General features: G+C 26.5%; 1 protein-coding gene across 1 annotated transcript; it reads left to right on the plus strand.

The window, feature by feature from the left end:
- Window positions 1-1,125: 1,125 nt before the first annotated feature.
- On the plus strand, window positions 1,126-2,883 carry PGO_112510 (chorismate synthase; the record flags this gene model as incomplete). The annotated part of the gene is made up of 1 exon (XM_028688588.1): window positions 1,126-2,883. The coding sequence occupies one exon, from the start codon at window positions 1,126-1,128 to the stop codon at window positions 2,881-2,883; it is 1,758 nt and encodes a 585-aa protein (XP_028544389.1).
- Window positions 2,884-14,301: the final 11,418 nt, after the last annotated feature.

Here is a 14,301-nt window from a genome sequence, read left to right on the forward strand (position 1 = left end):
ACAATAAATTAAAACTCACGCATAAATTAAGTACAGCTTGAAACACTTTTCTTTTTTTTTTTTTTTTTTTTATTAAAGGAGAAAGAAGAAAAAAAAAAAAAATAATAAAAAAAAACGATGCGCTCCATGCTAAGATATTTTAATGAGAAAAAGTACTTTTAGGTCTCGAACAACAGATATATATTCTTATATACATGTATACGTGATGTTATCAACCGTGAGGATATTTCGTTATATCTTTTGATAAAAGGCATATATGTTTTTTTTTTTTTTTTTTTTTTTTTTTTCTATCAGTCTATAACGTAACATTTTCGCACAATTTCCTTTTTTTGAACGAGAAAAAAAAAATACAGATGTATGCCTTATGTGTACAACATATGCGTATAACATGTGTGAGTAACATACATATACATACACAATTGCTATAACACACACATACATACACAATTGCCATAACACACACATACATACACAATTGCCATAACGCACACATACATACATAATTTCTATAACATACACATACATACACACGTTCACTGATCAGTTCTGTGCTTTTTCGTTGCACTATTAGCTGCAAACAAAAATAGAAATAAATCGAACTAAACCTATAGATACACCCAATTACCACATAACACACACTCGAATGCCCCAAGCAGGACTAATGAATGAATAGAAGGAATTAAGGAATTTTTAGCATTGTTTATTTTTTCTCCATTTTACAGAAAATTGGAATTTCCACTCTTTTTGGTAATAAATGCATTAGCAAAAAAAAAAAAAAAAAAAAAAAAGTTTCTAATAAAATATGAGTTCTACGAATAAAGAAAAGAATATATTTTTCTTTTACGAAACTTTCAAACAACTTCGAACTCTATTATGGAATTATAATATAGTTCGACTTTTAGGTTTCCATTTACATGCATAACTAATAAGATATTCCAACAATGCTTTTTATCATCACGCTCCCCGTGTGTTATACATAAACATAGTTTAGCTATCTATGCACATATTTTTTATAAGGTTCATTATATTCTTTTTCTCCCATATATATATATATACATATATGTATAATTTTCTTTGTTCTCTCGAGTTCCATCGATATTCACACTTTTGCGGAAGCATTGCAACATGAGTACGTACGGGACTCTCCTGCGAGTCACGTCATTTGGCGAGAGTCATGGGAAAGCAATTGGATGTGTAATAGATGGTTTTTTACCAAATGTTGAAATAGATTTTGATTTAATTCAAAAACAGTTAAATAGAAGAAGACCTAATCAATCTAAATTAACAAGTAATAGAAATGAACAAGATAAAATAATCATCCTTTCAGGTTTTGATGAAAATAAAACTTTGGGAACACCGATTGCTTTTTTAATAAACAATGAGGATGTTAAAAAAGAAAATTATTCCTCGTTCATAAATATTCCAAGACCCGGACATGGGGATTACACTTATTTTATGAAATATAATGTTAAAAATAAAAGTGGAAGTAGTAGATTTTCAGGAAGGGAAACAGCTACGCGTGTAGCAGCAGGTGCTTGTATAGAACAGTGGTTAAATAGTTTTTATAATTGTACCATTATTTGTTATGTTCATTCTGTGGGGACAATAAAATTACCTGACCATGTCAGCAAAAATTTCGAACAATATCCACCCTCTAGAGATTTAATTGACACATATGGGAGTGTCAGATATGATGAACGTCGGAAAATATTTATCGATTTTTTTAACAATATGTACAACGAGAATGGAATTCTCTTGGGGAAACATTTGCTTCAGCAAGATAAGTCAATTTGTCAGACTTATCACACACGATTAAGCGAAAAGGACAACCATATCAGTGATAAGAGCTGGAACAAGGGTAATGAAACATCTACAAATGAACTCAAATGCAAAGAAAAGAATCAAGATGATGGCTATGTCATACTACAAACGAGATGCCCACATCCATTCACAGCAGTACAAATTTGTTCATATATTTTAAAACTAAAAAATGCAGGGGATAGTATTGGAGGAATAGCTACCTGTGTTGTTAAGAATGTACCAATAGGAATTGGTGAACCCATTTTTGAAAAAATCGAAGCTGAATTGGGTAAAATTATTTTATCCATACCAGCAGTAAAAGGTATCGAATTTGGAACTGGATTCCATGGCACCTACATGCTTGGATCAGAACATAATGATTTATTTACAACTCTGGATTGTAAACAGGAGGAGGGGACTACCCCAAATGGAAGAATTCAAATGAACACAGTTGGAAACAAATTAAGAGAGGAACTGCATGAGTGGAATTATACAACAGATAGTTTTTTTTTCAAAATAAATGACAGTCATCGACCGGGTGATGTTTCGAATCGATCAGGTGATGCTTCAAATCGATCAGGTGATGTCTCGAATCGATCAGGTGATGCTTCAAATCGATCAGGTGATGTCTCGAATCGATCAGGTGATGTCTCGAATCGATCAGGTGATGCTTCAAATCGATCAGGTGATGTCTCGAATCCATCTGAGGAACATATCGATGAATCGATTCGAAAAAAGGTCCCATCAAAAGTCGAAAAGTTACTAGTAACAAAAACCAACAACTGTGGAGGGATTCTGGCAGGGATTACAACAGGAAATAACATTGTCTTCAGATCAGCAATAAAACCTGTATCATCTATACAAATAGAAAAGGAGACATGTGATTTTTACGGGAAAATGTGTAAACTGAAAGTAAAAGGAATGCATGATTGTTGTATTTTGCCAAGAATACCCCCCATTATTGAAGCATCAGCTTGTATTGTAATTGGGGATATGATACTTCGCCAAGTGGCAAAATATAGTTATAATAAGCTTCCATCTCTTGGTTGTATTTCCAGTTCGACAACTGAATGGAACAGATAAATTATGGTTATGCCATGTATAACTAATTTTTCCCTGTGACTATGCATGTGTGACTAGTTTTTTTTTTTTTTTTTTTTTTTTTTTTTTTTTTTTTTTCGTATGGTTATGCATGAACATATGACAATTTTTGCTGCGTATTTAGGTGTGCTTATATGTGTGTTTTTTTCATACCTGGGTCTTAAACTTCCTGAGAATATGCCAGCGTACTTGTTGTGATCTTCGTTATTTATTTAAATGTACGTTAGCGAATGGTGCCCCCCTGAAATGATTTGTTTTGCTTTATTTTAAAAAGTTGAAAATGTTCATTTTTACTCATTCAAATGAAAATAACTTTGTGACGTCAAAGAGTTCTTACAACCCAACTACACACAGTGATATAGGAGCAATAGGTGTAACACAAAATATGTGTAAGAGCGAGAGAAAAAGAAAAATAATAATAATCAGGTCCACATTGAGCACCGAGAGATACATAACGTTTTATTATTTTATAGGGAACTTGTATCAATTTTTTTAAAAAAAGCAATTCGGACTAGTCATATATTTTTTAATCGTTTTTTTGTTATTTTTTTGTCACATTTTTGTCATATTTTTATCACTCCCTTATCAATCCTTTATCACCCTTTTATCTCTCTTTTATCTCTCTTTTGTCTCTCTTTTATCACTCCTTTATCACAATTTTATCTCTCATTTATCACATCGTGCGTTATCACCCCCCGTACCATATTATATTATTTTTTATTTTCATTTTTTCCTCCCATTTTAAGTGTAACACCTGGAAGAAAATAATTCTTTTACACACCATCCTTGATTTTCTCCCTTTTTTTTTCTTTTTTTTCCATCGAAAATTTCGAAGTCTTCATTCTTTGTGATCAAATGTATCATGCAAACAAAAAAAAAAAAAAAAAAAAAAAAAAAAAAACTTTAAGCTAATGTTTTTCCTCTTTGGGTATCTATGACGTTTTATCGAAGTGGTACAAAACAAAAAAAAACTACATAAAATAAATCAGGTTACATAAAATAAATGAAGTAAAATATAAAAAATAATTACTATCTTAAAAGAAGATATAATAATAAATGTTTCTCAAAGTGATAGGGTTGAACCGAACCGTTATTTAGTCAAATCAGTGTATATACCAAGTCTTTGTAACACATGTTAAAAGGTAGCAAAACACCATGTAAAAACTAATATGATAATAATAAAGGATCCCACGAATTAATATGTAAATTTATGCGAACGAAGATGGTATTAGTCATCCATCGAAGGGGTACACTTATGTTGACCACCAGTATACAGGGTATGGAATAAGAGAGTGCTTAAAACTATGTTTTTATAACAATTTATTTATTCTCTCACGTGTTTTTTTCAGATCCACTTACGCTACACTTTTATCCCACTTTTACATCGCTACTTCTTATTTAAGTGCGCTCGGAACATTTACTCACCACAAATATAGGAGAGGGGACTACGAATTCAAATGTCTACTGACGAATAGAAAAAAAAAAAAAAAAAAATGCACTTACAATGAGGGGGAAATAACACACTTTAAGAAAATATCATACATGTGATTAACCTTGTAATAACATGTGTGTAGACTCCAAAAAAAAAAAAAAAAAAAAAAAAAAATATATAATAAGGAAGAATATAATAAAGAAGAATGTAATAAAGAAGCATATATTAAAGAAGAATGTAATAAAGGATAATATAAAAAAACATCAAAAGTATACATGATAAGGAAAAAAAAAATCTTTTCCCCATTAAAAAATTCGTTAAATGGGAAAAATAACTTTTGAATAAAATAAAAATATTTAGATACAGAAAATGGCGTGTGAAACGTGATATGCACAGCACAACGATATAGTCAATATATGGTAGCATAAAAGTTCCCACGATGAAAATGTAAAACAAATTAATAAAACAAAAAAAAAAAGAACAAAACAAATAAAATAATAGTAACAATAATATCAATAATAACAATAATAACAATAATATCAATAATAACAATAATAACAATAATAACAATAATATCAATAATAACAATAATATCAATAATAACAATAACAACAAAAAGTGAATTAAATAAACTTAATTAGAAAAACAAATGTCCCTTTACACACAAAAATAAGCCCCGAAAGGTGTGTAAATAATTCGCTCGAACGTGTATTTGTTCAAGCCTTTTATTGGTAAAATTATTATGTAAATATAAATCACCAGGAAAAATCCATCAGATGTAAAATTCGATGCATGGGTTTCCAAATTGGAATTATTAAGGTGTAAGAACTGTTCAGTATAACACATGAAAAATATGCACATGCATATTTTTACATTCTTAAAGTGTTACATGTGTTATTTTTACTTATTATTATTTTTTTTTTTTTTTACTATTTGTATATGTTTTTTGGTTCTAATCTACCGTCAACATTTTTTTTTATCTCAATCAGCTTCTAGCATTCTTTATTATATTTACATATGCCTCCTTTTTAAGCCTCGCCAAATAAATAAACTCTCTTTTCACTCTACTTAAATAAATAAACTCTCTTTTCACTCTACTATGCATGCTACAACTGTCAGAAAAAACGTAATATTCATGTGATGGCAATTTTTGCATTATTCTGTGATTTAATTAAAATAATAATATTCCCTTACATGTTATGAATAAACTAGATCAGAAATGTTTCATCTTTTAACTTCTAAAAGTAAGATAATTAGTTGGTTTTTTTTTTTTTTTTTTTTTTTTTTTTTTTTTTTTTTTTTTTTTTTTTTTTTTTTTTTTTTTTTTTTTTTTTTTTTTTTTTTTTTTTTTTTTTTTTTGTTATATTTTATATATACGTGGATTATTTTACCTTTAAAGGTGCATCAAAAAAATTCGACGTTTACTGTTAACTTTGTTGTAAATATTGTTCCCAAAAATGTGTAGACATTGTTCCAAGTTCATTTATTATATTTATAAAATTGTAGGTTCAAAAGGTGGTGAATATAACCGAGAATATATTAACATGCAAAGGGACTTGTTTGATTAATTAAAACATGGACTTATCATCTAAATTTATTATTTTAGGCCAACTTTTTATTTATTTAATAAAAAAACACACTTTCTTACATTTTTCCATTCGAAATTTTGTGTCTTCTGTATATATACTTTTTTCTTTTTTTTTTTATATGTGACAGTTTTTTACATCGGAAACATTGCAAGAAAGAAAATATGCAAATATATAATTTATGAGCGTTCTTTGGTTAAATCAGCGTTGATACACAGAAAGAAAAAAAAAAATAAAACAAATGATATTGAAACACATCTTTTCTTTTTCAATCAATCATTCAAAAAGTATTTAAAAGGAATATAAAAAAAAAAATTCCATTTTTTTATAATTTTTTTTTTTTTTTTTCATTTATCTAGTGTGCGTTAAACCTTATATTTAATTATTAACTGTGACCTTTTTTTATTATTTAGTCCTTAATTTCCTTTTCTATAAAAAATTCATATACCTTTTTAAAGATATTTCTAGGTGAAGATCTTTTTTTTTTTTTTTTTTTTTTTTTCCTTTCCCTTTTTCTTAGTTATACTTTTCCTTTTTCGCTTTATTCTTCGTTCCTTCTTTCCTTTATGTTTTTTTTTTTTTTTTTTTACGTTACTCTTTCCTAAATTTATACTTTCCCCTTTAAGCTACTTAAATATTACTTAGAGGACCATGCCGACATTTCCTCGAACCCAGCATTTTAAATTTGAATTGAACAAATAGGGATAAATCCGATTAATTGTATTTGAGTGCACATTGGTAGATATCGTATAAATACATATGCGCTGATATATTCACATTTTTATGTGTACACGTGGTTATGTACATGTGCATCCATATGTACATTAATGTATTGTGAAGAAAGCACTACACTGAAGTCTCCAGTTGAAATTTGAATTTTGGTAGCAAAATTCATTGCAACAGTGGACAAGGGAGAACGCAACATTAATATACATATAGCACAACATTAAAAATAGAGCTTTGTTTTATTTAAGTCAAAAAAAATAACCTCCATATTTATTTTGAGGAATATTGAAAGTATACTCCATTGGGGAAAGGAGGAAACGAATGAAAAATACAAAATAAATAAATGAAAATATATAAAAACGAATAAATATATATATATACATACATACGTGCCATGTAGAGGAGCTAAAATAATAACCACACAATTGTTTTTTCTACTGGTATCACATTTTTGGCCTATAAAAACAAACCCCTCACCTTATTATTTCAACATGCACTTTTCGAATTATATCTCACATTATACACATTCACGTTTCATTCATTTTAAATAAATAAGAGATCCATATTTAGACTAAATATATAATTATGTATATATAATTTCACACCAAAAAAAGAGTGTTCATAATTTCCTCATTTTTGACAAAAAGGATATCAAAGTTGTACGTCTTGAAAATGTTGTGCTCAAAAGATATGTATCCCCTTTGAAAAAATCAAATAATGTATGTAGCCAAAATAATATTACATGTGCAGGCAAATTAGTGTTTTAATAGGGGTAATTTATCCTTACTGCACAGGTAAATTATCATTACATTATTGTGAAGGTAAAATCAGCATTACATTATTGTGAAGGTAAATTAGAAGTACATTATTGTATAGGTAAATTAGGAGTACATTATTGTATAGGTAAATGCACATTATTGAGCAGGTAAATTACCATTGTTATACAAATCAATTAGTATTACTGTGCAGGTAAACATGATTCGAAATAATCAATCGAAGGTACAGTTAAACTAACAGTCAAATGAAATGACGAACTAATTGGCAAAATATAATGCAAAGAACAAGCCCAAACCGAATGAGCAAGTAAAAAAAGAATATACACATAAGTTTATTAGCATGCATATATAAAAGGATTAACATAAAAAATTAGTAAGATATAATTTCCAAAAAAAAAAAAAAAAAAAAAAAAAAAAAAAAAAAAAAAAAAAAAAAAAAAAAAAAAATTTAAAAAAAAAAAAAAAATTTTAATAAAAAAAGAATAAAAAAAAAAAATAAAAAAAAAAAAAATTCCAAAAAAAAAAAAAAAAAAAAAAAAAAAAAAAAAACATAGGCACATAAACAACTAAAACATTTTCTTTATTCACTGTAATTGTAATGCCCAATATATATAGCCCATGCATGTAGGAAAAACCGGAAAAAAGGTAATAAATGTGTACATAAACATAGCTAAATAATGCAAAATAAAAAAAAATGCACATTCTATAACATATCATATACTTAAATAAATGAACATGCAGGCATATTCCTTCTTTTTTTTTTGTCAAGTATTTTTGTCTTATTGTGTTGCAAAAATACCTTAATAGTGTTTTTTCATTACTTTTAATCTTCTGTATCATAAAAATGTAAATGTTACAAATAGAGTTTAAGAAAAAAAAAAAAAAAAAAAGAAGTAAAAAAGTGTTATAGCATTTCAAAGAAAATTCTAGGGTGTTTCCTATTTTTAATTTTGCTTATTTCTTTTTTTTATATGTAGATCTTCCAACACTTTTTTTTTTTTTATTTTTTTTTTATTTTTATTTGTGTGTGTGTAAAAAAAAAAAAAAAAAAAAAAAAAAAAAATAATAATAATAATAAATAATAATAAAAAATAAAATAATATAATATAAAATAAAATAATGTAATATAATAAAACATAATATAATATGATATAATATAGTATAACAAAATATAATATAATGTAATTTATCCTTGTTCTTTTCCCTCTTCCTTTTTGTTTTTTTTATCCCTTTTAAATCCAAGTGCCTAACTTTACATATTAATACATGTTACATTTATATAGACCATTAAACACACCATGTTTTTATATTTTTACGTCATGTTATCATTCATTTTATTTTTTTTACTTTATTTTTCAAGTTGTTAAATTAAAAGCTTAATTTACATCAACATAAATGAAGTTAGAAAAAGAAATATGAAGACCATTTTTAATTTTATTGTTTTAATTTATGAATTAGAAAAGTGTTCTGTTGTAAATGTACATATATATATATATATATATGTTTTTTTTTTTTTTTTTTTTTTTTTTTTTTGGCTTGTTTCTTTTGTTTTTTCATATGTGTGTGTGTCTATAAAAATCTTAGATTTGCATGTGGCAACATGAATTTTTATCGCATTCTATTTGGTAGAAAAGTTTATATTTATATCACTTTCTTTCAAAAAGCGTGTATCTATTTATTCGTTGGATCATCCCCTAGCTCACACATTTGCACGTTTTTCACTTAACACCTCGAAGCATAAAAATATAAGAAAAAACAAAACTATGCAGAAATGTTGAGAAAGACAATTTTTGTGCCTAGCAGTTGTTTTCATTTTGTCCCAAGTTATATACATACATATATTTAAACACCTGTGTACTGGCATATATGTGCGCGTAAGTATATATGCGTAAGTATGTATTCATGCGTAAATATCTATATATATGCAAATATCTATACATGTGTAAATGCCCGTATATGTGTAAATATCTATACATGCATAAATACCTTTACATGCATAAACTTCTGTACACACATATAAACACACGTAGTGTAATTGCTTTTATTGTGCAGGTGAAAGAGCAAGAGCCAAATGTGGTTAAAATATAGGACTTCTTTTCTTATTTCATAAATTTTTTGTCAGCACAAATGGGGGCGAAATAATGTATATATGTACATATATATATTTATATATATCTTATCTTGTGTGGCATAATAGCATAGGTCTTTATTCATAGAAGAATGAAAATTATAATTTCGGTCCCATTTTCTTGGTACCCCTCAAATCGTACATATAAATGAGTATGTATGACGCATGCATACACATGTATACATATATATATACATATATATATGTGTACATATATGTATATGTATTTTTTCCCGTTTCTTCCAATTTTTAATTTTTTTTTTCGAATTATCCAGTTTATGTATTATTTTTAATTCATTCATGCATGTTGTTTCTTTAAATATTAGAATTAGTCGCATCAAATGATTTTTTATTCATTATGCGTTTACTCTGAGACTCCTTTTAATATTCCTTATGGAACTAGTTTTAGAGCTCCTTTTAACATTGCTGCTCATTCATCGCTTCATTTTTGTCACCACGTAGCACTCCCAAAGATATTGTGATTCCCACTATAATGTTATTCTTATGACAATTTCATAAATAGAATGTTCAATAAGGAATTTTATTTCACACGCTAACACCCCTGTTATTTTATCTATCATTTATTAGCGTATACCATCCTATTCCATGTATCAATACACGAACTAAGTTTACTTTAATTATATAAATAAATGCATATGCTCATTATATACACATAATACCCTTTTAGGCATCTGTGATTGCTTGTTTAGATTTATGACAAATATTTATTTTTACATCGCCCAAGTGTGTGAACATTCATTAATCTTATTAAACAATACGTGTACAGAAAAGTTAATAAAGAACATGTGTAATTGTTTACTTCTAAATTATTGAGTGTACTGTTTTATATTTAAAAGATTGGTACATCACATTGCTTTGAAGTCTGGTAATATCTGTACCACGCAGTGCACTATACTATGCCACACTATGTGTTCTTTTTTTTTTTTTTTTTTTTTTTTTTTTTTCCTTTTATAAATAGGCAAATTATTATTACATATTTGTTCATTACTTGCAAGAGCATAATGTTCACCCCTAATAAGTAATACATACGTGATATTTATGTTTCGAAATATAGATACGCATGTATGTATGTACGAATGTGTGTGTATCTAAAATCCTACGCAAAATCATATATGCATACACGCATTACAACGCTGACCTTTGAATACATCATTGCGTGCAAAGTTGATATGTTCTGCCTTTTTTTGACGTTTCCATATGTTATCATATACGCATTTTTGTGAAACGCGTATCACATAATGTTCTAAAAAAAAAAAAAAAAAATAAATACTAGAGAAAATTACTTATAAAGATCCCGTACGAACAATTCTTTGTTTTATTGACATTTTTCTCTTCTTTTATCGACAATTTGTTACGCCCTTTCTGCCACATATTTTTACTTGTTTCAGTGTATTTTGAATCGTTTTTATGTATTTTGAATCGTTTTCATGTATTTTGAATCGTTTCTATGTATTTTGAATCGTTTCTATGTATTTTGAATCGTTTCTATGTATTTTTTATTTGTTTCTATGTATTGTGGTTAGTTTATATTTAGTTTGATTTATTTCCATTCATCTTGATTCGTTTCTGTTTAGTTTGATTTATTTCTATTCACCTTGATTCTTTTCTGTTTAGTTTGGTTTATTTCTATTCATTATAGCTAGTTTATATCTGTTCTCGTTTATTTCTATTTTGTTTTTACTGCATCTTTATTTATTTACACTTTGTTGCCATTCTGATCGATTTTGTTGCCTTTTATTATTATTAAGAATGTGTATTTTGTAAATTCCTCATGTTCATGATTTTATTGATGTTCCTTTGCGTAATTTAGCTTATTGTCATTTTTCTTTTTTTTTTTTTTTTTTTTTTTTTTTTTTCCTTTTTTCCAGATAGTATATTTACTAGCCTAGAATTACAATTTATTATAAAATTTTATGTCACTGTTGTCTGTTGACATTTTTCCATTTTATAATATGATATAGAAATAGATTATTACAGTAATTATAGATTTTTTTTTTTTTTTTTTTTTTTTTTTTTTTTTTTTTTAATTTTGAAACTTAATACATTTAATAATTTAGTAACCATTTACCGTTTTTTACATATACATAATCTATTCTTAAATGTTTATATGAATGTTTATGCATATAATACACCATATAAATTCTACCACTATGTTCAAATATTGCATGAATGTACATGTAAAAATATGTATACTTTTTTGTGTACCACATGCACACACTTGTGTATTCAAAAATATATATAGCTCTCTTGATATAACATACATTATTCAGATTTTTTTTATTTTGCTTTTGTGATTCTTTTAAGTTAATGATTTACCTATATATATTCTAGGTTGTACTTGCTTATCCTGTATTTATGAATATACGCAAAATTATCTTTACGAGTTTAGTTGTAATAATAGTTGTATTTATATCTGTGCTAATATGTGTAATTGTATTTATGTTATTTTTTTTTTTATTTTTTTTTTAAATATAAGTAAAAGAAATGGAAATGTAGTTAGAAATTTGTGTACCTCTCTTTTGTGCCATTTCATGTGTACTGCGACCCCTGTATGATTTATTTCCTTCATATTTCCCCCTGTAGTTTTTATGCTCTATTTTCACGTTTACCCACTCAATTTTATACTTATCTTTTTGTTTTTTCTTTTCCCGTATATGCTTAGCCATAATTGATGATAAAATTAATCCTCACTTGGTAGCTAGGGAGGTTTTAAATAAACTAATCAGCTTTTTTTTTTTTTTTTTTTTTTTTTTTTTTTTTTTTTTTTTTTTTTTTTTCTTTTTTTTTTTTTTTCCCCCCCCCCCTTTTTTTTTTTTTTTTTTTTTTATTTTTTTTTTTTTTTTTTTTTTTTTTTTTTTTTTTTTTTTTTTTGTTTTATTTTTACTTATTTCCTTTTTAATTCTATATCCCCCCCCCCCTCTAGTATATATAAAAATGTATTGTTTTTACAGTACAACATAATATACCTAAAATTTATATAATGATTTAAACCCAAATTTTGATTTCCGCATTGTTTATATATTGTTTATATTACACTATCGTAGTTGTGTATTGGTATACAAGGAATTATGTACTTTTACATATTCGAATGTGCATCGTATGAATATGGTCAATTTTTTTCACTTTAGCTTTTGTATAGGAACATGTGTTTTTTCTTTATGTATTTCATACAAGTTTATGCATATATGAAATATAAATATGAAACAAAAAACAGAGAAAAAAAAAATATTGTGATAATATTACAACACAGAGAGAGATGTGATAATTCTACATGTGAGAAAATTACAGACATGTCTTGATGCCAAAAAGTATTGTCTACATGTTAACTCTCGTATTTTTTTGCGTTTTGAAAAGCGCATATATACGATTGGTTATGTATTGTGCATGTCACTGTCCATTCATTTTTCATCCTCCACTCATCATTTCTCTACATATTGTCAATTCTAATGTCCATTTAGTCTTCCATTAAATTGTGTACTCTGTCATGTGTACATGATTGACGACAACAGATGGTACAATTTATATATATATACACTCGAGAGTAAAAGAAAGAAAAAGAAAACGTCTGATATCAGCATATTCGCATTAGTTACTAAGTTATATATTATGATTCTGCGTGAATTTACACAGACCATAAAGCATTATCCGGAATTTGGTTCGTATCATAGGTATGCATAAGCAAGCTTATGGGAGTTTATCTAAGTTCATATGCATGCTTATATACATGTATAATTGTTTTTAATATTCTATGAGGAATATAGATTTTTTCAAAATTTTCCTTTTTTGTTACACATTACCCTTGATATATAGAGAATTTTATCGTTACGTATGTATATATGTGTACATGTTTATATACATATATGCATATATATGAGCTTATTTTTTTTTCTTTATAGTTTTAATGAGGTTTCTTTTTCTTTTTTTTTTTGTTTTTCCAATTATTCCCATTAATATGGAAAAGAGTCTTTTTATATAATTAATGAAATAATTATCAAAAAAAAATAAATAAAATAAAATAACGAAAACTGTTATAATAAATTGAAAATAAGAAGAAAAAAATACTTTTTGTATTATCCATGCATAAGTTGTTTTTTTTTTTTTTTTTTTTTTTTTTTTTTAATTTTGTTGCTTATCCGTTTAATTACATTTGTTTTATTTTATTTTATTTATTTATTTTTTTTTTTTTTTGCTTTGGTTAAAAAATAAGATATATTTTTTTATATAAATGGAAAATCTCCTGAATTCTTCCTCCTTCACGGTAAGCACAGAAAAGAGAGAGAGAAAAAAGAGGAAAAAAAAAAAAACCCAAAAAGAACATAAAAAAAAAAAAACCTAATGCAAAATCAGTGAATGACTGAAAATATAACCGAAAAAATATATATAAAAGCTGTTCACGTTACATGACATATGCACATAGAAGGGCAATGTTCGATTACATATATATATATTATGTATACATATATTATAAATTGTAACCTACATGTTTTTCTCTACCGATACAATTTATGGACGCGATTGTGAGTAGAGAAGGAAAATAAAGCATGTGTTCATCATTTTACATTTACGTTGGTAGCATTTCAGTGAACTTTTTTGACAGCGTGCAGTTCATTTGAAAATGTAAAAAATGTACATATATTTTATTTATATGAATATACAATAATCTGTTTATTTTGTTTTATTTATTATTTCAATAGTATTTTTATTGTTTTTATTATTCTTATTAATATTTTA

Source organism: Plasmodium gonderi (genome assembly GCF_002157705.1).
Source record: "Plasmodium gonderi DNA, contig: Chr11, whole genome shotgun sequence".
Lineage (NCBI taxonomy): Eukaryota > Apicomplexa > Aconoidasida > Haemosporida > Plasmodiidae > Plasmodium > Plasmodium gonderi.